General features: G+C 42.0%; 1 protein-coding gene across 2 annotated transcripts in view; it reads left to right on the top strand.

Annotated features, from left to right (window-relative positions):
- The window catches only part of LOC125454249 (contactin-associated protein-like 5), a 974,390-nt gene that overhangs the window by 882,667 nt on the left and 66,407 nt on the right, over positions 1-25,316 (top strand). For both annotated transcript variants that reach the window (XM_059647525.1, XM_048534833.2), the window contains one exon: positions 6,749-6,882. In XM_059647525.1, coding sequence (XP_059503508.1) covers positions 6,749-6,882 — 134 coding nt within the window. The remainder of the gene's footprint in view (positions 1-6,748; positions 6,883-25,316) is intronic.

Raw genomic sequence — 25,316 nt, 5'->3', positions numbered from 1 at the left:
TTTATATTCTGACTGCAGGTCTGTCACAATTGATGTATCACCTGAGTGATTTAAGAATTAATTTCTAAATTGGCAGAAAACAGAAATGGATTTCCTCCCACCCTCCCTTCGGCTCCTTGTTAATTACGAGCCTACGCAAACCTTTGCGTGCACTGGTTCATTGTCCAATAAACACATGTTAATTCAAAAACTGTCTGCTCAATTTTTTAATCAATGTTTTGAATCCTCTATTCCAGCTGATGCATTGACAAGTTTTATATTTTTAAGCCTTCTCAAAACGCTGATAATAAAGATGGGGATCACTGGATTTGAAATGTTCACTGTTTTTATCTCCACAGTGATAGGTTAAGTAAATCGCAAAATGTTGGCGAAATGTTCATTTTGGAAGGGAGAACAAAAGAACAATATTATTTAAATGGAGAAAATCTTCAGAAAGCTGCAACACAAAGGGACTTAGGAGTACTTGTGCATGGAAGGTAGAAAACCAGCACGGGGTAATGAGGAAGGCTAACGGAATGGTGGCCCTTATTTCAAGGGGGTTCAAGTATAATTGTAGGGAAGTCTTATTGCAACAAACAAGGTGCTAGTGAAATTACCTCTGGAGCACTTGAGCAGTTTTTATCCCCTTATTTAAAGGAAAATATTATTTTATTGGAGGTAGTTCAGAAAAGGTTTACTATGATGAACTCTAGTATGGAGGGATTATCTTATGAACAAAGGTTAAACAGGTTGGGACTCTACTCTTTGGAGTTAAGAAGATGTTATCTCATTGAGACATATAGAATTCTTAAGGGGTTTGACCAGGTAAATGCTGAGAAGATGTTTCCTCTCATGGGAGTGTCTGGCACCAGAGAGCGCAGTCTCAGAATTAAGGGCCACCAATTTAAGACCCAGATGCAGAGGAATTTCATCTCTCAGGGAATTCTGACTGTTTGGAACTCCTTGACAGAAAGAGTTGTGGAGGCAGAATCCTTGTGTAGATGGAAGGCTGAGATAAATGGATTCTTGATTGGTCAGGCAATCAAGGGATATGGGGAATGACCAAGATTTGGATTACACATAAAGTGGCTCAGGGATACTTCATTGACCACAATCTGGATGAACGCACTTGACACTTGTATCAAGAAGGAGTTAGATATAGTTCTGAAAGCTCAGATCAAAGGGATCAAAAGATGTTAAGAGAAAGTGGGGATGGGGACCGAGTTAGATGATCAGCTATGATCATACTGATTGGTGGCGCAGGTTTGATCGGCCGAATGGCCTATTCCATTTCCTATCTTTCTGCGTTTGTAGAACTGATGTTACATGTTTTTATTTTCTCTATGAATGTTCCGCTTCTCTTTGAAATTGCAAAGTTCTGACCTTCTAGATGGTTCCCTCTTTCTAATAAACTTGTTTTCGTCTGTGTCTGACTCTGTCCCTCTCTCTTTCTCTTGTGTTATGGGATGTTTTATTTTCTGTCTTCTATTGGTTTCTAAACACTGATTCATTCATCACAAGTATTATTAAAAGCCTAACTTCAATGCATGTAAAAAAAACTGATAAACATCCCTTCACCACTCACAGGACTCTTTAAACTAAAGCAAGTCTGCCCATGTTACTACACACCTTAAAGAAATACAAATCGAACCCAAGGCTAGAGACCATTCTTGAAGTTTTAAAATAGCAATGATAACCTATCATGAGTTGCTAGTAACTCAATCCCAAATAATATTACATAAAATTTGTGGGATTAAAACATATTTAAACACATTCAAGAAAAGAACTGACATTCCTCTTCCTGAAGTTTCCAAGTGGTCTCTGTATTGCCTAAAGTTTAGGAGTTGGGTTTCTGTTTAACAGGTGGGCAGCTTGAGTAGTTGGAAAGACCCTCAAATATTGTGACCTTCAATGCTGGTGGCCTAGGTATGGGGTTGACCCCTCAACCAGGGCATAGAGGATGTAGACGGTCAAGTACTAAGACAAGAAACCAGCTACAATATAGATCGAATCCCATTCTGTCAAAACTAAACCAGACTGGCCACCAGCCACTTGAGTCAATTATACACTCACTACAAGGAGTCTGAGTTACAGTAACAACATGGAATTTTACATGAACACTGTAGTCTTGAGCTACTGATGATAGAGACTTGAATTTTCTTACAATCCACACAGCCGACCAGGAATCTGTCCCACTCTTATTGCCTGACACTGGAGTGTGTTGGAAAAATTTGCAGGTCAATGCTTAACCAGAAGACCATAAGACACAGGAGAAGAAATTAGCCCATTTGGTCTAGCAAAACTGCTCAGCCACTCAATCTTGGCTGTTAAGTTCATCAACCCTATTCTCCTGTTTTCTCCCCATAACCCTTGATCCCCTTGAAAATCAAGAACATATCCATCTCAGTCTTAAATGTACTAATGACCTGGCCTCCACAGCCTTCTGTGGCAGTGAATTCCATAGATTCACCACTCTCTGGCTGAAGTAGTTTCTCCTTATCTCCATTCTCAAAGGCCTTCCCTTTACTCCAAGGCTGTGCCCTCGGGTCCTAGTCTCCTAGTCACCTTCAGGCCAATCAGTTTTACCAGCACCTTCTCCTTGGTGATGGTCACCATACTCAGCTCTGCCCCCTGACTCTCTTGAATTTTTGGGAAATTATTCATGTCTTCCACTGCGAAGACTGATGCAAAGTAATTATTCAGTTCCTGAGCCATTTCCTTGTTCCCCACTACCATCTCTCCACCGTCATTTTCCAGTGGTCTAATGTCCACTTTTGCCTCTCTTTTGCCCTTTATACGTCTAAAGAAACTCTTACAGTCTTCATTTATATTACTGGCTAGCTTGCCCTCATATTTAATCTTCTCCCTCCTTATTTCTTTTTTTGTTGCCCTCTGTTGGTTTTTGTAAGTGTCCCAGTCCTCTGGTTTCCACCTGCCCTTTGCCACATTACACACTTTGTCTTTTTCTTTTATGCTATCCCTGACTTTCTTAGTCAGCCATGGTTGCCTCATCCTCCCTGTCCCACGCTTCTTTTTCCTCGGGATAAATTTTTGCTGCGTCTCCTGAATTACTCCCAGAAACTCCTGCCATTGCTGTTTCATTGTCTTTCCTTCTAGGCTCCTCTCCCTGCTCTTCCCTTTTGCCTCTGTAGTCGCCTTTATTCAGCTGAAAAACTGCTGTCTCTAATTCTATCTTCTCCCTCTCAAATTGCAGAGTAAATTCTATCATCTTATGATCACTAAATAAAAGCCAAAAGAACTGCGGATGCTGTAAATCAGGAACAAAAACAAAGTTGCTGGAAAAGCTCAGCAGATCTGGCAGCATCTGTGGAGGTGAAAACAGGCTTAACCTTTCAGGTCTGGTGAGGAAGGGTCACCCAACCTGAAATGTTAACTCAGTTTTCTCTTCCACAGATGCTACCAGACATGCTGAGCTTTTCCAACAGCTTTGTTTTTGTTCTTATGATCACTGTCTCCTAAGGATTCCTTTACCTTAAGCTCCCTTATCAAGTCTGCCTCATTGCACAACATTAAATCCAGTACTACCTGGTCCGTTGTGGGCTCCACCAGGAGCTACGCCAAAAAGCCATCTCGTAGACATTCCACAAACCCCTTTTCTTGCAACCCACTCCAAACCTGATTTCCCAGTCCACCTGCATATTGAAATCCCCCATGATCACTGTGACTTTGCCTTTCTTATACACCTTTTCTATCTCCTGGTGTATCTTGTGCTCCAGTTCCTGACTACTGTTTGGAGGCCTGTACATAATTCCAACTACGGTTTTTTCAACTTTGCTAGTCATCAATTTTACCCACACAGAGTCTACACCATCTGACCTTATTTTGTTTCTTCCTATTGATTTAATTTCATTTCTCACTAATACGACAACACCACCCCTTCATTCCACCTGCCTATCTTTTCAATAAGATGTATATCCTTGGATATTCAGTTCCCAATCCTGATCCTCTTGCAACTTTGTCTCCATTATGCTTACTGTGTCATACCTGCCAGTTTCCATCTGCTCCACAAGCTCATTTATCTTATTCCTTATACTGTGTGCATTCAGATATGACAACTTCAGTCCTGTATTAACGCTTCTTCTTATTTTCATTTGTTTTTCTAGTGTTTGATTGCTAGCCCTTTCTAAACACTCTGTCCTATTTGAGTCTATGCTGGAGACTTTTAATAACTTTTCCTGAATTCTCCTTCCCTGACATTTGTTCCACTTAGTTGAATCCACCACTAAGGATATTAACCTGCAGCTTTGTTTCCCACTGCGGAAAGTTTCACCCTTTCCCTCCCCACCCACCGCCCCCGCCACCAGCCCCCCCCCCCCCCACTTTCTAGCATAAAGTCCTGTTGACCAGCCTATTTACTTTTTTCACTCGAACGTTGGTCCCAGCTCGGTTCAGTTGGAGTCCATCCCAGTGGTACAGATCCCTCCTGTCCCAATACTGATGCCAGTGCCCCATGAAAAGGAACCCCTCTTGCCCGCACCACTCTTTTAGCTACGTGTTTACTTCCCTTATTCTCATGTGAATTAGCACATGGCTCGGGCAGTAATCTGGAGATTATAACCCTTGAAGACCTGTTTTTTTTCATTTGGTTCCTAGCTCCTGATAATCTCTGAACAGCTCCTCTTTCCTAGCCTTGCCAATGTTGTTTGTACCAGCGTGGCCCATAACAACTGGGTCCTCCCCCTCCCACTCCAACATACTTTCAAGGTGATCAGAGATATCCCTTACCCTGGCACCGGGCAGGCCCCACACCATGTGGGACTCTCGATCCTACTTACAAAGGATACCATCTATCCCCCGATTCTAGAATCCCCTACAACTACCACTTTTTTTTTGCTCCCTCCTCTTGAATGGCCCCCTGTACCACTGTGCAGTGGTCACCTGGCTCATCCTCCCTGCAACCCTTTTCCTCATCCATACCTGTTGGACAAGAGGAAGAGATGAGGCTCCTCTGTTGCTGACTGCAGGATCCCTCCATCTGCCTCGCTTACAGTCATCCCCTGCTGTCCCTGGCCACTGACCAAATTTGAATTACCTAATCTATCAGGTATGACTGTCTTCTGAGACAAACCATCCAGGTACTTCTCCCCCTCTTGGATGTGCCGCTGTGTTTGAAGCTCTGTTTCCGGCTCATCAACTCTGAGCTGAAGTTCCTCGAGCAACCAGCACTTGCTGCGGATGTGGTCACTGCAGTTCTCAATGGGATCAGCTAGCTCCCACATCATACAACTACATGACAGATGATGATCTGTCCAGCCATCTCTACTTAGTTAACTAATTTATTAATTTATTTAATTAATGGGCCACATTAATGGATGAACAAGTCCTTGCATGGGCTTGAACCAGAGATTCTGGCTGGGAAGAGATAGTAGGAACTGCAGATGCTGGAGAATCTGAGGTAAAAATGTGCCGAGCTGGATGAACACAGCAGGCCAAGCAGTATCAGAGGAGCAAGAAGGCTGACGTTTCGGGCCTAGAGCCCTTGGCCTGGTGTGTGCATCCAGCTCTATACCTAATTCTGGCTGGGAAGCTGGGTTTCCACCCATTGTGCTTCAAGGTCACTCAAATTCCATTCTCAGATACTTTTATGTCATGTGAATTAATAATTTCTGTGTGTTTCCTGAAACATTGTTTGAATGTCAAAAGACCAGATATCTCTGGCCTTTGTCAGTGAAATTGGGTATCATGCTGAAGGACACACCCATTGCAAGGATAATGGAATCATGTGTAATACATGGAGCGTGTCCCAGCTCCCTGCAAGCTCAACACATGGCAGGATGTTAGATAATAAAATGTGAGGCTGGATGAACACAGCAGGCCAAGCAGCATCTCAGGAGCACAAAAGCTGACGTTTCGGGCCTAGACCCTTCATCAGAGAGGGGGATGGGGGGAGGGAACTGGAATAAATAGGGAGAGAGGGGGAGGCGGACCGAAGATGGAGAGTAAAGAAGATAGGTGGAGAGAGTGTAGGTGGGGAGGTAGGGAGGGGATAGGTCAGTCCAGGGAAGACGGACAGGTCAAGGAGGTGGGATGAGGTTAGTAGGTAGCGGGGGGTGCGGCTTGGGGTGGGAGGAAGGGATGGGTGAGAGGAAGAACCGGTTAGGGAGGCAGAGACAGGTTGGACTGGTTTTGGGATACAGTGGGTGGGGGGGAAGAGCTGGGCTGGTTGTGTGGTGCAGTGGGGGGAGGGGACGAACTGGGCTGGTTGAGGGATGCAGTAGGGGAAGGGGAGATTTTGAAACTGGTGAAGTCCACATTGATACCATATGACATGGCAGGATGTGATGAGCTAGGCCCGGATGGTGAGATAATACTCTTATTGTTCAATGATGATTAATTGACAATCGTCACATCCCAAACTCAAGCCTAAGCCAAAGGGATAAGTGGGGAAATTGGAGTCTCTTGTGTAAAATACTCATTTCTCATTTTATACGATAATTATCAACCTAATGAACACAACATGTTAGTTCAGTCTGAGAATGGAGTAGTGATAAAATGAACAATGACTGTGACACTTGTCAATAAGAAAACGCAATGCCACTCTATCTGTTCCATTAGAGATAACATGTTTAATGGACGGGCTTCAACAGGAGCTTGAAATGGTCTGCAGCTCTGTTTTGCCTGGTATTCAAGAGGTTTTCATTATTTCTGTTCTTATTGAAAGTCTTGGATTGACTGTCTCAGAAAAATAAAACTTCTTTGCCTATAATCTCTTAGCTTTTCAATTAAAACCAATAAATTCTTGTTCCAGGGAACCTTCAGATCAGATACAAGCTGGATAATGATAAAGACGCCGATATCTTCAGCATCGATAGTGGAAAGTTGGCAAATGGACAACTCCACAATGTGAAGATTGATCGGGAAGGGAGAGATGTCTATGTTCAGGTAATGTTTCCAGACATTCAATCCAGAAGATAAAAATTACATAAAGCAAAGATGATTTTCCATGAAATTTAAAAGACATGTTTTTTGGGTAAAGATTAAGGAATGTTACCTTGGAAATTGAAAAGAACAGGCTAAGTAAAGCAGTAGCAAGCTGATGACTGTCAAATTAAGGGAAGCTGAAAGTAAGAAGGGCTGTCATTTTGGACGTGAATGGGACAGTGCGGTAGGTCTTAATTCCAACACGATAAGAGAGTATGAGTAAAGAAAGATATTATTGGTGCTTGGGACTGATAAGAAAAAGTTAGCAGGATCAAGGGCAGTGGCTCTCCGTCTGAGTAAAGCTTGAAACGAAGTTCTAACAACAGGAGAAAGAGATATAGGAGACCAGAGAGATGCACCCCAGCAATTGAATATTGGTGTTTGTATCTCATGCAAGGAATCAAGGAGTTTATCAAGGAACATCACCAAGTATATGTGTAATATGAAAGACTTCAATGTAATATATCTTTATCTAATTTTAACAGTTTTAATGTGCCTCCAATCAGCCTCCTATATTCTACTTTGTAAACTTGAGGTCATCCAAAAATCTGCTGCCCATGCCCTTATGACCTAATATCCTTTATCTCATTGACTCTATTGATTGCCTGTCAACCAATATCTCCATTTCAAAATTCCTATCCTTGTTTCAAAATTGCCTCACTAAGTTGTGAAATCTCAGTTGTACTGTTAGTAAACTGGTACTTGAATTTTTTTAGCATTTTAAACTGCTTATTTTTCTTCATTCAGTGATGTGTCTTTCTTTCCTTATTTGTTCCTCTTTCTGCATTTGATTTCATGCTGACTTCCCTCATTTCCTGTCCTGGCCTTTCACTGTTTCAGTCTCTGTCCTGATATCTCCTTGCTTAAGGATGCAGGCTGTATGGGCCACCAAGAATCCCCCTCACAACATGGGGATAAGATCATAGCAAATCCTGAAGCAAAGCTTTTTCACGTTTGGAGGGAAAGAGAAATAGTGAGCTCATGGGGCACACCACAAGATTCTCCATTCCAGCAAATCTTACATCTTTTCTTTTTCTTAATCAAATAACTACAGTGAAGAGCTAAACCTCCATGGCGTAGGAAGGCATCAAGGGTAAACACTATACAGTTGAGTTACTCCATGCTTTGGCATTAAAAACCTGGAAATTGTGACATGTATAAGAAAAAGAGAATCTGTAACTGCCCAGTGATAATGCAGCTTGCTTAAAGAATTAAGACTTGCAAATGGCTTTCACTGTTGTTTTATCTTTATTGCGACTGATTTCAAATATATGTAATTTTGTCTGCTTTGGGTTGAGTCAAGGAACTGTATGTGATAAACAGCAGAAGGGTTAAGTCATGAGACAGATACTGGTTTGAGTTAAATACTGAAAACCCTTTCAGGGAATTTTCAAGATGGCAGCATTAAAGTGTTTTCAGTATTCCTCATTAAAAATACATGAAACATTCATAAGGCTTAATCATTTGATGATCTAATGAAAATGATCTCCAAATGCTGTGTAATAATTATGAGCAAAAGGCCACTGATAGATCCCCTTCATGAAGAGAAGCATCACGATTCACAGCTACTTTAGTCATTAGCATTATAAGGATTTTGACAGCTTTTCACTTCCTTAAATAGACATTGGTATATTGTCTTATTGCTTCAAGCAGCAAACTATTTCTTGGAAGGTAATGAATGTTGCAGACAGTCAAATGAGTAATGTCCTATAGTACAACACTTCAAAGTTCTTCATTCGATTTATCACTTTAAGATTGCTTGAGGTTTTATCTGCAAATTTGTTCTTTGCATTACTATTTAGGGTTGTTGACCAGGTTACCAATACACATTCCTGTTACTCCTCAAACTAGACGTGTTTAACATTTATCAGGACACAGTTTCGCTTGACCATCATTTCTCGTGATTGAGAATATCCTGACAACCATCCTGACCATTTCATGGTCTTGTTGAAGCACTCATGTGATACTTGAGCCCACAAGAGTGTCAGTTTTAATAACACCATCCACTTTGAATAAGAAAGCTGTGGATTCAATCTACAGTCCAGAATTTGAGCGCACAGTCTAGACTGACATGGAAATGCAGTATTGAGGGGGTGCAGTATTTTACCTTTCAATGTAACATTGAACAGAAGCTCCATCTGCCTGCTCATGTGGATACAAGAAATGAAAAGTATAAGACCATAAGGTATAGGAGCAGAATTAGGCTATTTGGCCCATCAAATCTGTTCCACCATTCGATCATGACTGATGTTTCTCAACCCCTTTATCCTACCTTCCCCCTGTAACACCTCATTCCCTTACTAATCAAGAACCTATCCTTCTCTGTATTAAATGCACTCAATGATTTGGCCTCTGCAGCATTCTGGAGCAGTGAGTTCCACATCTTAACCACCATCTGGCTGAAGAAGTTCCTCCTCATCTCAGCTCTAAAGAGTCAACCCTTCACTCTGAGGCCGTGCCCTCGGGTCCCAGTCTCTCCTGCTAGTGGAAACGCCTTCTCCACATCCACTCTATCCAGGCCTCTTACTGTTCTAAAGTTTCAATTAGATACTCCCTTACATTTCTAAACTCCATCGAATACAAACCCAGAGCCCTTAACCAATCTTCGTATGGCAAACCATAGGGTCATACTGCATGGAAGCAATCCATTTGGTCCAACCAGTTCATGCCAACCTTGTCCCCAAACTAAACTAGCCCCACCCCCCTGTGTGTGCCCCATATCCCTCCAAACCTCAAATCCTCTTTTCTGCCTCTTCCCCATACATCTTTATTCACTTAATGATTAATAACTTGTCTTTTTCAGCCGTAAGCGTACTTAATAACGGAGTCTCAGTGGATTCCTGTGCTTCTTTCCCCAAAATCACGTCTTTCCGTGTTTGTGATCTCACTGCCACTTGTCACATTGCAGTTCAGGTTCTCAATGACTTTTGTCTGTCCCACTCAGATCTTGCCCTGGAATGTTTACATCTTGCAATAAATCCAATTGAAGCAGCTCTTCCCCACTTTGCACAAAATTTCCACATTGAAACGATTTCCAACAGCCCTCAGTCAGAACTTACTAAGCGTTGTATCACTCAGCCAAAGCCCCAAATCGCTGCAGTTCCCACACTAACCATACACTTTAATCACTAATGCTGTGAATTTTTTTTCTGTTTATAAAAGGAAATTGGGTACGTAGTTCTACCCAGGACTCCAGTCGAGACATTTAATCTTCTGCATGAATTCACCCCCCCCATGTTGCTAAAGATCATAACCTTTCTTTTACATTGCCTTAGTAAATATAAATCACGTGAACTGTTACAATACCAGAGGGCAATCAACCCAAGGCTGCAGCTGCACAGAGATGCCAATTAGGCTAGTTTGCAGAGAAGATCATAAAACTGCATGTTGCAAATCCGGAAACGGTGATCTTCTCAGTTGTAATTCATTCCCTTTCCTCTTTATCCCAGTGTCAAGTGAACATTAGCGTCCAGATTAAAAATAAATCTGTTAGTTGGAATTATGTAGCTCAGGGATCATGCATTCTCTGAGATCAGCTGAGATAAACCAGTTTCTGGTCTCTCCGGGAATCAAATGATATGGGGAGCGTAATTCCTGTTTCTTTGGTTCATATGTAAAATCAACAATACCTGACACAACACATTTTAATATTTTAACGTGGCGTACAAGTATTCAAAACTTATATATTGATGCATTGCATATAAGGAGGCAAAGGCATAATGTCAATGTCACTTGGCGAGTGACCCAGAACCCAAGTCTAATGCTCTGGAGATGCGGGTTTATGACAATACTATGGCTTTAAGAGCTGTATTTTGTCCTGGTAATTTTTTTCTATGGAGAGGTGACAGAGGTACCAAGTAGTCTGCTTCAAAGTCTATAAACAGGTTGTGAGGCCTTGGGATTTATTTTTTCTAAGATTGAAACAATAGAAGCAATCTGAATAGATGGGGCTAAGCTCCCACAGAACCAGGAATTTTAGTTTCAGTTTTTCAGTAGAAGTTGTTGGGGTCTTGAAACTGCTTTACATCTCTCTCTCTGCTACTCTCTCTCTTAAAGGTTTTTCTTGATGATTTTTTTACCCTACTGGGGGAAGAATTGCTTGTGAGACAACCTACTTAACTGAATTTTGCCTTTTGCCAAGATTGTGTTTTTGGGAAGTTACTATGTTGGAACAGTTAATTAGTAGTAGTTAATGTATCAATTATTTTGTTAAGAATTTTCTTAGAGTTACAGTTAAGCCAATTTTCTTATTTTTATTTTGTGTATTTTTTAATGGTAGTGTGAAAATGAAGTGTGTTTTGTTTATCGTCCAATAGTTTGACCAAATTAATTGCATCTGGAATGTAATACCTTACACTTACCTTTAAAATGAGAAAACATTGGGATCTAGGCTTCCCTCTGAATATATTTTGAGCGGGTTTGGTCTGCTCCATAACAGGTTCGAAACCCACCATGGCAACTGATTTCAACCAGGAGTCTAGAATTAAAAGCTAGGCTAATGGCAACCATATAACCAGTAACAGAACAATATCTGTCATCCTCTTGCCTGGTCTGGCCTACGTGTGACTCCAGATTCACAGCAATGTGGTTGACTCTTAATTGCCCTCTGGGCAGTTAGGGATGGGTAGTAAGGGCTGGCCCAGTCAGTGATGCCCTCATGTCATGAGTCAATAAGAAAAAAACACGTGCCCTTCGACAGAGATAATCGCAACTGTAGAATCTGCAGAATCTGAGATAACAAGGTATAGATCTGAATGAACACAGCAGGCCAAGAAGGGTCTAGGCCCAAAATGTCAGCTTTCTTGCTTCTCTGATGCTGCTTGGCCTGCTGTATTCATCTAGCTCTACACCTTGTTATCTCTGTGCGTCTCGACAGTTGACTCTTAATTACCCCCTGAAATGGTCCTGGCAAACCAAATCAGATCAATGGGTATTTAGGCTCGGGCAATAAATCTGGTGCAGTAACACACTGTCATCCTATGGATGATGTAAATAAAAAGGAGACAGTGCAGGAAAGAGGCATTGAGGTAAATGAATAGCTGCAATCTAATTGACTACTGGGGCAGGCTGGACACCCTGACAGTTGTCTTCCTAATTGTGTTGAGTTAAATATGACTTTACTTGAATATGACTTTACTTAAGAGGAAGACCCATACCATGCTCGAAAGGTTGTGCTTGAACTGTTAACACCGTGTTTCTCGGACCACAGATACAGCTAGACCCACTGAGTTTCTCCTGCACTTTATGTTAGCACTTCTATTTGCTTTTATCTGCATTAGTGTGTGTGTGTGTTTTTTTTTAATTTGGGCTTCGCAGCTCGCAATATTGTTGGTTGTAATTTACCCCTATGTCGGTGCAGTGTAACTTGAGTCTGAAACAGAAACAGCGATCGCTGGATTTGCTGTTTTTATTTCTGATCCACAGCTTTTTCAGTTTTTATAACTTTAGTTTGCATGCTTTCATGTAGCAGCAAGAGAAAACTTCTCACCAGCTTCCGTGTAAATGTCGCTCTGAACCCATTTATTTGAATTTTTGTTCATCAGCAACTTGTAAACAATAACTACTGAACATGAAGCAAGTTTGTCAAAATCAGATGAGGAGAGCCATTTTAAACAGATAATAGATTCAATTCTGCACGGATGAGACAATTCTGCAAGTCTAGCTGATATTAGGGTCCCTCGAGGATGAAGTGAAAGAAGCCATGTCTTTCCGAAATGGATATGTACTGCCAGGAGACACCTGTTAGGAAAACAATTACTCACCAAAGAGGAACATAAAGAAGTCATTTAAATATTTCATCAATCCAGGTCCCAAGCTTTTGCCACTTAGGATTTCCAGAGAGATGCTGCCTTAGCTCTGAGCTAGTTCATCATACAAACTATGCCTAGCTTTTTATTGACTTCTGGAAACATCCTTTTGAAAGGACAGTTCTATCAGCTTATCACTAGCAAAGTCCTATTTAGCAAAACCAGTCCAGGTCAGTGGCTCTTCACAGCAATGCTTCGCACCAGCTCATCACCATACTGCAGTGTGATGCTAGCTCATGCTACAAGCCTGCTTGGCTTTTGAGAACCTTGTGGTTTCATGGTGAATAGCATTTTTTGGAAAAAAAATCCCTCATCAAAATGAAGTACAAAGAAGACAGTTTCCAATATTCAGTTTCTGATTATTCAAGACGCATGGTAACAGAATGCAAGCACGTGTATTAATATGGCGCCTTTTTGGGACACTCAGAAGTGCTATACAGCCAATACAATACAATTAGAAGGGCAGCAGTTGCATGAGAGAACTACCACCTGCAAATTCCTGTCCACATTTCTCAGTAGCCTGACATGAAAATATATGGTGGTGCCCTCTATGCTGGGGAAACAAAGTGCAGATTGAGTGACCATTTTGCAAAACCCTTACATTCTGCCCACAAAAAAAACCCTGAATTTCCAGTTGCCTGCCAGTTCAACACACCACCATGTTCCCTGGCCATCATCTCTGTCTCAGGCTTGCCAGAGTGATCCAGAGAAGTTCAGTGCAAGCTGAAAGAACAACACCTCATTTTCTGTTTGGGAACTTAACAGCCTTCAGGCCTTAATATCAAATTCAAGAATTGTAGGGCTTCAGGTTACCCCAAACCCCATACACCAGACCTTGTCACCACATGGGCTGTTACCACACACTACCCATTGTCTGTCACTAATAGCCCCCATTGGCAGCTATTCATTCCCCCAGGTTTACCTTTAGCCACTGTCCAACTGTTTTTTTTTCCCTCTCTTTAGGATCTAACTATTACCTGGATGATCAAAAAAACTGAATATTGGAACCTGTCTTCTTTTTACATCAAAGCTATTCATTTTGATGAGGTAACAAAGTGTGGAGCCGGAGGAACACAGCAGGTCAGACAGCGTCAGAGGAATAGGAAAGCTGATATTTTGGGTCGCGACCCTTCTTCAGAGATTTCTGTGTTCCTCCAGCTCCACACCTTGCTATCTCTGACTCCAAAATCTACAGTTCTTGCTATCTCATTTTAACGAGGGATTTTTTTTTTCAAAAAAAATTACTTCAGTGATGGTATTGTTTGCTCTCACCCCTTGCCCCTTTTGTATTAATATCAATCTTTTCCTAGCTACCATCAATTCTGAGGAAGGTACATTGGACCCAAAATGTTCACTCTGATTTCTCTCCACAGATGCTGCCAGGCCTGCTGAGCTTTTCCAGCAATTTCTGTTCTTATTTTGGTTTCTGAATTCCAGCTTCCATGTTTTTATTTTCTGTTTTTTTTGGAAAGGTACTGTAACAGATTAAAATCCTGAAACACTTCTGTACACAGTACAGGGAATGTCCCTACAAACCAGGAACTGCAGTGGTTCAAGAACACTTCTCATACTACCTTGTTCAGGATGGAAAATAAATTCTACACTAGCCAATCATGCCACATCCAAAGATCATGTTTACAAAGTCGCTGAAGAAGTGTCATATCAGACTCAAAATGCAAGCTCTGTTTTTGTCTCTCTACAGATGCTGCCAGACCTGTTGAGTTTCTCCATCATAGAGTCAAAGAGTTATACAGCACAGAAGCAGCTCTTTCAGTCCAACTCATCCATGCTGACCAGATAGCCTAAATTAATCTATTTCCATTTTCCAGCATTTGGCTTATATCACACTAAACCCTTCCTATTTATGCATCCATCCAGATGCTTTTCAAATGTTGTAATTGTACCAGGCTCCAACATTCCCCTGCCAGTTTAGTCCATACACGCACCACCCTCCGCATGCAAAAGTTGCCCCTAAAGGTCATGTTAAATCTTTCCCCTCATGGCTTAAACCTGTACCCTCTTGTTTTGGACCCACCTACGCTGGGGAAAAGACCTTGGGAGGTTTCACTTTCTCAGTCTTTTCACTCAGATCCAATACTTGTTATTTTTTTTTAAATGCCATCACTGTGACGCAGAAAATGTGGCAGTCTGTTTGCTTCCACAAGCAGTATTGTAATAGCAGCCCCACAAGCTGTTTCAACAGTGTTTGTTGAAGGACAAATACTGAAGGTACCACTGCGAAGTAACTCCCTTGCCTTGCCTCCAAATGGAATCCACGGCTTATTTAACAATCTCCAGAAGAGGTAAGGTAAGATTTGGATGACTGCCTGAATGAAATTAAAGACAACACCCTGCAACAGTGCAGCACTCCTTCAGTACTGCACTGGAACGTCAGCCTAGACTTTGAACTTACATTCATGGATTGAGATTTTAAACCACAGCTAGTTCCCTCAGAGGCACATCACAGCCACTGATCCAAAGAAGTAGCCTTAATTCTTAAGACTCTGTAGCTAATTTGGCCATCGTGCCTGATTCTGGCAAATTCTAATTTGGACTTTTGGGGTTTACTTTCAGCAAATAAGTGAATTCAAATTATTCTGATACTATCCTCAGAGAAGTTTACTGCGATTGGCAATTCCATCTGACCTTATCACATGTGGAACAATGACCTGCGTGATTTTATTTTATGTATCTTTCTCCATTAACATTGTGGTTTCTGTACTTAGTTTAACAAGTATTTCCTTTCAAATGATAAAGACCATTATTCAGACAAATATCCATGGGGGTGGGTTTTACTAGTGAGTCTGAAGTGAGAGAGAAAATAATTAATACCAGCTGAGATTCAATCATTCACCAGCAGTGCCTCAGGCATGGTTTTGTTCTACATGTTACTCCAGCTCCCTCACATCCTCTGGCTCAATAACTCCTTACAAACATTTGTTCTAACGATATGCCCAGCTTCCACAACAAAAAATATCTCCTAAAAGCCAATTTTGAACTATATTGTCGCAGTGTGATGATGGAAATTTGGAACTCGCTGCCATATGGAATAATTCCCATCACTGAATCCCCCACTGTCAACACCCTGAGGGTTACCATTGGCCAGAAACACAAATGGACCAACCATCTAAGAACAGTGGCTTTAACAGCACGTCAGAGACTAGGAATTCTGTAGAGAGTAACTCATCTTCTGACTCCTCAAAATCCTGTCTGCCAACTACGACGTACAAGTCAGGAGTGTGATAGAATACTCCCCACTTGCCTGGACGAGTGCAGCTCCAACAGCATGCAAGAAATTCAACACCATCCAGGACAAAGTGGCCTCCTTAATTGACACCACATTCACAAGCATCCATTCCCTTCAACACTGATGTTTGGTAACAGCAGTGTGACCTATCGACAAGTCGCACTGCAGAAATTCTCCAAGGTCCCTCGGACAACACCTTTCAACCCATAACCAATACAGTTTAGAAGGAAAGGGCAGAAGACACATGGGAACATCACTACCTGAAAATTCTCATCCAAGACAGCCATCATGCTGACTTGGAAATGATTGGGCCATTTGTTCAAAGTTGTTGAGTCAAAATCCTTGAATTCCCTCCCTAAAGGCTTTGTGGCTGACAATACAGCACTATGTCAATTCAAGAAGGCAATTCATCGCCACTTTCTCAGGGACAACCAGGGATTGGAAATAAGTGCTGTGTCTAGCAACATACATATCCAATGAGTGAAACTTATCAAAAAGGTTGAAGCAAATGGCATGGATGCATTATGGTGAAATTTATATAGGAATATGAGGATGAAAGGTTTATTCTTGATCAGTTTAATGGGTTTTTCTGTGTTGTTAATTGTATCAACAGTGCAGTTTCAAGAGAATATTAATGGTCACCCTCTAGATTGTTGACAGTGCTACTTGGTGATAACAATGTTGTTGAATCTCGAAGATAGGTGGTTAGATCTCTCTTGTTAGAGATGGTCATTGTCTGAGACTTGTGTGGTACAAATGTTACTTGCTACTTATCAGCCCAGCACTAAATGTTGGCCAGATCTTGTTGCAATTGGACACAAACTACTTCAGTATCTGGGGAGTGACAAATGGTACTGAATATTGCACAAACATTAGAGAACATCCCTATTTCTGATTGTGTGATGGAGGGAAGGTCATTGATGAAGCAGCTGAAGATAGCTAGGTTCCCTATATAATGAGTCTTCAGGGTAAGGGGTGGGGGTGTGGGTTAACATCACAATACATGAAGTGTACCAGTTAATCTGTATGCAGCAAGCTCCCACAAAACAGCAGTGCAATGTTGCATAAATAATCCAATCCTGAGGCCTATGGCACAAAAAGGACCCTTTGGACTATTGAATATGACTTGTGCCTTGTCACTGACGCACAGGATTTGAGGAGCCAGAAGATGAGCTACTCTTTGCAGACTTCCTAGCCTCTGACCTGCTGTTAAAGCCACTGTGCTTAGATGGTTGGCCCATTTGTGTTTCTGGCCAATGGTCAAAAACAAGCTTGTTTTGTTTTCTTTGGAGCATAGCAGGCCGAGAGGGGACATGACCGAGATGTATAAAATTATGAGAGGCAGGGACATGGTGGATGGAAAATAGCTGTTCTCAGTTGATAGATCAAAAACAAGGGGGAGCAGATTTAAGGTGAAAGGCAGGAGGTTTAGAAGGGGTTTGAAGAAAACTTTTCTTCACCCAGAGACTCTGGAGTGCACTGCCTGGGAGGATAGTTGAGGCAGTAAACCTCACAAACTTTAAACAGCACTTGAAATGTCATTACACTCAAGGCGATGAGCCAAGTACTGGAAGGTGGGGTTAGTGTAGATAAGTCAGCACAGTGTAGATTTCGAGTAGCTGGTGCAGACATGATGAACTGAAGGTTCTGTTCTGTACTTGGTGATTCTGTGAAGCACTTAGTTATTGTAAGGGACAAATGTTCGCCAAACCATCTCCTCTTTAAAATAATGCTGCATTATCATTTGTCCCTTCCTGACACAGGAATGTCAGCTGACTGAGGAACAGCACCACCTACAGGGCAGCACTCCCTCAGTACTCCAGCTCATCCCCGCCTCCCTAACCTGTTCTTCCTCTCACCTATCCCCTCCTCCCACCTCAAGCCGCACCTCTATTTCCCACCTACCAACCTCATCCCACCTCCTTGACCTGTCCGTCCTCGCCGGACTGACCTATCCCCTCCCCACCTCCCCACCTATACTCTCCTCTCCACCTATCTTCTCCTCTATCCATCTTCGGTCCGCCTCCCCCTCCCTCCCTATTTATTTCAGAACCCTCTCCCCATCCCCCTCTCTGATGAAGGGTCTAGGCCCGAAACATCGGCTTTTGTGCTCCTGAGATGCTGCTTGGCCTGCTGTGTTCATCCAGCCCCACACTTTGTTATCTTGGATTCTCCAGCATCTGCAGTTCCCATTACCTCTGATCTCCCTCAGTACTGGCATAGGATTGTCAGCTGAGGTTTTGTGTTCAAGTCTCTGGAGTGTAAAACCTTCTGTCTCAGAGCTGAGACTTCTGGCAATGCACTGTGCCACACAAGTTGGAACCACTGACCGGAAATTGTAGACAACTGTGCCTTAAGTCGACGGAGCATGTAAGATGCAGTGTAAACCAATGCTCCTGTTTATCAGTTATCCTTCCAAAAAGCTCTCATCTTTTAACGCAGCATTCCATTTCATGATTAGCTGAAAATCACATTTGGAAATGTATTGCCTGGTTGACTTCAATGTCCTCACTAATGTCCCTGTAGATATGTTCTCATTGATGTGTAACAAAAATAAGGACTGTCTGTGCATGTGTGAAAAGAAAACTTTGAATTTGCTAATTTTATTTAATTAATTCAGATTTAGACATTCATTATCTGAGCTAAGCGATAAATCATCAAAATTTAATGGAAAACATAGGCATCTTCAAATCTGTACTTCTGAATGACATTTGTACGTAATCTGCTAGAATGAGCAATAATGTTGAATTCTGCTTGGTCCAGTGAATAGAAATAAGGATCACATTTACTTAGTTCCCACTCATCAGCTACTTTACTGGCTCCATTCCCCCTGTGACAGACAGGCCATTAGTAGCAGATTCATGCATTCACTCTACTGCCTAATAGCCATCTGCTGCCTGTGGAGAGGGCACCCTCATTTAAGCAGACTACACATGGGCCAGCAACATCTCCTGAAAGATTGCCAACTTTTCACTGAACACATTTCTAGGGGTTTTTTTCATATAACTTCTAACCTCCAAACATCCCATTGGTCATCCAGTCAGAAAACGTATAGATCCGATTAGATTCTTCTCTCTTGGACTTTATTTTATTCCTTCCCCACCCCAAATAGATTTAATGAAGTAGAATTTTGAAAGCAAATTTGGAAAAAACAAAACATAACTTTGCCTGAGGAGCTGAAGACTTTTTGCTTGGGTTTTGCTCACAGTCAAATCCAGGAAATCAATTTCCAATTACGGGAGATGCTAAGGTCACAGTTTGAAAGGCCACAGTTTGAAGCCAGAAACATTGAAGCCAGTTTCTTGGTCAACATAAACAAAACTCTTCCCTTAAGGTCTTGCTCCTGTGCCTGGAAGAGCAGACAGGATGGGTTGAAAAAGCATATTTCTGCTCCTGGTTTTATGGTCTTATGATCAGCCTGCAATTTCTTGATATTCCTTTGCAAGCCGACAGTAGCAATGGCAAATGGGGAACTGGTGGGAGGAAAAGAAAATGTCAAGCATACACTTAGGCTTCACAGTTCCCCAGGCTGGAGACTCACAAAGTAGGCAAAAGGGGTCCATCTTTACTATCTGTTCTCACCTGACTTCAGCATCTGCTGACCAGTCAGATTGTTACTGATAGACTGCAGTCCTCATTTTGCACACTTGGCCTGGTGTTTTTGTTTTGATAACTGAACTGAATTGTTAACTTTGTTAGACTGATATCTACAAGTGGTTATCACAAGTTATTCCAATTGTGATCTCTTTTGTAAATATTTCAATTTTTTTGAAAAATATTGAGAGGTGCAAATTGTTTGAAGTCTGAGCTGAATGATCTGCCCTACACTTTTTTCTTTAACACCGAGGAAGATAGGAACAGGAATAGGCCATTCAGATCTTCAAGCCTTATCCATCATTCAATCAGAACATGGCTGACTTGTGGCTAAACTCCACATATTTGCCTTTGGCCCATATCCATTAATACTTTTGCTTAATAACATCATATTTAAAATTCACAATTTATTCAGATCCACTGCAATTTGTAAGAGAGAATTCTAAATATCTGACATCTTTTGTGTTTACAAGTGCTTCCTAACATCTCTCCTGAATGGCCTGACCCTAATTGTCAGACAATGCCTTCTAGTTCCAGAATCCTCAACCAGTGGAAATAGTTTATCTTTATCCACCCTGGCTTTTCCTATTAATATCTTGAAAACCTTGATCAGGTACTTCCTAACCTTATAAATTCTGGAGAAAACAGGCCTACTTTGTGTAATCTCTCCACATAACTTTACCTTTGAATTCCAAGTACCATTGTGTAATATCAGTCTTTATTTTGGAAAGAAGATTTGTGAACAGGTGACTTAATTGTTCTCAACAGTCCCAAAATTGCTGTTGTAAGTAAATGGCTCATTGTTTATACACCATAGTGGATCTGGTTGAATGCAAATTAGAAATTTCTTGAGTTTGGTAACTAAAGACTTACCTCATATCCACTCTCAGATAGCATGATAATTTGTCAAAGAAATGTAAGATTAAACTCCCTAAAATGCTGGTCAAAAAGCAACCCTCACACAACATCAGGGAACAAATGATATTATCATTATCACATTGCTATTGATTTTGATTTGATTCATTCTTGTCACATGTACTGCGATACAGTGTACAGTCTAGGTACATGCTATCTGGACAAATCATACTTTACATAAGTACATCAGGGTAATAGAACAGAATGCAGAATATATTGTTGCAGCTACAAAGAAGGTACAGAGTAACATTACTTCCAATATATGAGAGGTCCATTCATAAGTCTAATAACAGTGTCGAAGAAGATGTTGTTGAATCTGTTGGCTTGTGTTTTCAAACTTTTCTACCTTCTGCCCAATATCAGGGGTAAAAGACAGTATAACCGGGGTGGAAGGGTCTTTGATCATGTTGCAGCTTTCCTGAGGCAGTGGGAAGTGTATACATAGTCAATGGATAGAAGGTTGGTTATTTGTGATGGACGGGGCTGTGTTCACGACACTAATTTCTTGCAGTCCTGGGCAGAGCAGTTGCCATTATCAAACTGTATACATTTAGATAGGATGCTTTCTATGCTGCACCTATGAAAATTGATAAGAGTCCTTGTGAATGTGTTGAATTTCATTGGCCTTCTGAGGAAGTTGAGGTGTTGGTGTGCTTTCTTAACTGTAGCTCGATGTGGGTGGTCCAGGGCAGATTGCCGGTGATATTTACTTCTAGCAACTTGAAGCTCCCAACTATCTCCACCTTAGTCCTCCATTCCACTTCATGAAGTCAATGACCAACTCCTTGGCTTTGCTGACATGGAGGGAGAGGTTGTTGTCTTTACTCCATACCGCTAAGCTGTCTCTCTGTTTCCTGTATTCTGTCTCATCGTTGTTTGAGATCCAACCTACTACAATGGTATCATCAGCAAATTTGTGAATGGTGTTAGAGCTGAATTTAGCCACACTGTCATGCATGTGTAAAAAGTATAGTAAGGAGCTGAGTGGGGCATTGAGGATTATCTTGGAGGAGGTGTTGTTGCCTGTCCTTACTGATTGTTGTCAGGAAGTCGAGGATCCAGTTGAGAGGCAGGGGTGGCAGAGTCCTAGTTCTCAGGGTTTGGAAATGAGTTTGGTTGGAATTGTGGTATTGAAGATGGAGCCAGAGTCAATAAATAGGAGTCTGACCTCGTTATTCAGATGTTCTAGTCATAAGTGTAAGGACAGGAAGATGGCATCTACTGTGAACCTATTGTGATGGTAGATGAATTGGAGCGGATTGAGGCATTCTGGGATGCAGGAGTTGACGTATGCCATTACTAACCACTCAAAGCATGACATAATGATGGATGTCAGAGCACCGGGCCGTAGTCATTTAGACACCCTGCCTGGTGATTCTTTAGCACTGGGATGATCATGGTGTTCTTGAAGCTGTTAGGATCCTTGAATTGGAGTAGGGAGAGGTTAAAGGTGTCTGCAAATATTCCCGCCAGCTGGTCTGCGCAGGATCTAGATTTACAACCTGGGATTCCATCTAATCCAGTCACTCTCAAGAAGGCCGATCTGATGTCTGCAGCAGTGACTGAGAGTACAGGTGCATCTGAGGCTGCTGGGGGAAAGTGGCATAGTTTCACTGACCTTCTGTTGAAAACAAGCATAGAATACATTGAGCTCACCAGGGAGGGATGTATTGTTACCAGTGATTTGACCCAACTTGACATTGTAGCCCGTTTTATCATGTAAGCCTTGCCACAGCCAACCTGTGTTTGTTTGGTTAGTCTGTGACTCTAGTTCAGGCTGGTACTGTCTCTTACCATCCCTGATGGCTTTGTGAAGATTGGACCTAGATTTCCCCTATAGGTCAGTCATCCTACTTGAACGCCTCAGACCTGGACTTTATTAAAGAGTGCATCTTCCAGTTCATCCCTGTTTTCCAGTCAGTGAACGCTCTGATTAACTTCTTTGACAGACAGTCCTCCACACATTTACTGATGAAGTCTGTGATGGTAGTGGCGTACTTAAGCAGGTCAGCCGCTGAGTTTTTGAATATCGACCAGCTCACTGATTCCAAGAAGTCATGTCGGATCTTACCTATTTCCTCAGGCCAGCACTGTATGACTTCAGCTTCTGCTTGTAATCTGGGAGGAATACAGAAATTAGTTGGTGCCACATGTCAGTCCAAGACTTGGTACTGTCTGGGTCTTGGACTATATAGACATGGTCTGCTGTGATGAATTGGTAGTGAACTAGTGCAGTAACTGCAAACATGCCCACTTTTGACCTTAGGTTAGAAACAAGATCATTGATGAAGCAGCTGGAGATATTTGAGCCAAGAGCACTACTCTGAGAAACTCCTGCAGAGATGTCCTGGAGCTGAGATGACTGATCACAAGTAACCGTAACCAACGTCCTTTGTTTCAGGGATAGTAGGAACTGCAGATGCTGGAGAATCTGAGATAACAAGGTGTAGAGCTGGATGAACACAGCAGGCCAAGCAGCATCAGAGGAGCAGGAAAGCTGACGTTTCGGGCTGAATTGGCCTGCTGTGTTCATCCAGCTCTACACCTTCTTATCTCAGATTCTCCAGCATCTGCAGTTCCTACTATCTCTGAAACAATTTTAGCCCCACTGCAAAGTCTCTTCTAAGGATGCCTACCCTGAAGATGTTACCCTCCTCCCTCCAGAAAGACCTCAGTAGACCTCTCTCCCACTGCAGCTCTCTCGTAATCTACCTGTCTGTCTCCTCTCCACCAATCTTCTCCTTCATCCATCTTCTATCCGCCTCCCCCTCTCTCTCTATTTAATTCAGAATCCCCTTTCCCTCCCCATTTCTGAAGAGGGGTCTAGGCCCAAAACGTCAGCTTTCTTGCTCCTCTGATGCTGCTTGGCCTGCTGTGTTCATCCAGTTCTACACTTGTTATCCCAACATCCTTTGTGTAAGGTATAACTCCAAAATGTGGACATATCATCCACACTGCCCCTCCCAATTCCCGTTGACTCCAGTTTCACTCTGGCTCCTTGATGCCAAGCTTAGAAGGGTCCCGACCCGAAACGCCAACTTTCCTGCTCCTCCGATGCTGCCTGGCCTGCTGTGTTCCTCCAGTCAAATAAGGCCTTGATGTCTAGTTTACCCAGTCTCACCTTACCTCTGGACTGCATTTCTTCATGTTTGGACCAAGGCTGCAATGCAGACAGGAGCTGAACAAGCTCAGCTAAACCTGAACTGAGCACCAATGAGCAAATTATTGCTAAGCAAGCACCTTTGCAGCAGTCACTCCTTAGGGAAACCTGGTCCCAATCATTTCAGGAACAAGGAGATAGACCTGTTCAATGGTAATAAGCTTTCAGAGAAAGTATCATACAATCTGAAACTCTCTGGCAAAGGCAATTAAAATAGTGAAATGGGGACATGGTTGGAAGTGTTAAGAGTATGAGAGAGATAGACTGGGTGAATAGAGATCATCTGTTCCCCTTGGCTGAGGGGTCAATCACAAGAGGGCATAGTTTTAGATTAGGGCGCAAGAGATTCCGAGTAGATTTGGAAAAAAAAACTTTTAACTCAGAGGGTGACAGGAATTTGGAATCCACTGCCTGCGAAGGTAGTGGAGGCTGCAAACTTTATTTGGATGAGTTCTTCAAATATTCAAGAATGTGGGACAAGTGGAGGAAATTGGGATTAGTGCCAATGTCTGTGCAGACTCTGTGGATTGAAGGTCATTTTTTGCACTGTATGACTCAATAAATCCATGGAGTTGAAGTGCAAGACCCATTGAATTGGAGAAAAGGCTCAAGAGGCTGAATGGACCCCAGTGAATTAAGACAAAAGGAACACCAATTGAAAGGTGACAGTGGGGAAGAGAAAGATCCTGGCTTATTGCTTCCTTTGATAACTGCATTTTTTTTGAAAGGAAAATGTTTTTTAAAAAGACATGAGCAGGAATTTTTTTACACAGACGGTTGTTTGCGTGTGGAAAGAACTTCCTGAGGAAGTGGTGGATGTGGTTACAATTACAATGTTTAAAAGACATTTGGATAAGTACACAAATAAGAGATGTTTGGAGTGATGTGGGTCAGGAGCAGGTAGGTGGGATTGGTTTAGCTTGGATTATGTTTGACATGGATTGGTTGGATCAAAGGGCCCATTCCCATGTTGTATGATTCTATGACTCGAGTGCCATATTAAAGCATTTTACAGTTGTTTACTGTAAGTTTAGGGCCAAAAACAAAGTTGCTGGAAAAGCTCAGCAGGTCTGGCAGCATCTGTGAATTAAAAAACAGAGTTAACGTTTCGAATCCGGTGACTCTTGCTCTGTTTTTTCCTTCACAGATGCTGCCAGATCTGCAGAACTTTTCCAGCAACTTTGTTTTTGTCCCTGATTTGCAACATCCACAGTTCTTTTAGTTTTTATACTGTAAGTTTATACTCTCACAGCTGCCAATGGTAAATCTTTTTTTTCCCATTTATTCATTCACAGGATGTGGACACCACTGGCCAGACAGCATTTATTGCCCATCCCTAATTGCCCAGGGGGCAGTTAGGAGTCAACCACATTGCTGTGTGTCTGGAGTCACATGTAGACCAGGCCATATAAGGATGACAGTTTCCTTCCCTAAAGGACATTAGTGAACCAGATGGGTTTTTCCAACAATTAGCAATGGACTCATGTACAGCATGAGATTCTTGATTCAGTTTTTTTTGATTGAATACAAATTCCACTATCTGCCATGGTGGGATTCAAGCTCAGGTCCAAAGAACATTATCTGGGGACCTGGATTAACAGTCCAGTGATAATACCACTAGGCCATTGCCTTTCCATATTATAGTTTATTGGGCAATCATCAGATGGCACGC

Source organism: Stegostoma tigrinum, chromosome 7, assembly GCF_030684315.1.
Source record: "Stegostoma tigrinum isolate sSteTig4 chromosome 7, sSteTig4.hap1, whole genome shotgun sequence".
NCBI classification, from domain to species: Eukaryota; Metazoa; Chordata; class Chondrichthyes; order Orectolobiformes; family Stegostomatidae; genus Stegostoma; species Stegostoma tigrinum.
Note: the sequence above shows the minus strand (reverse complement) of the source record. Positions and strands in the feature narration are given on the sequence as shown.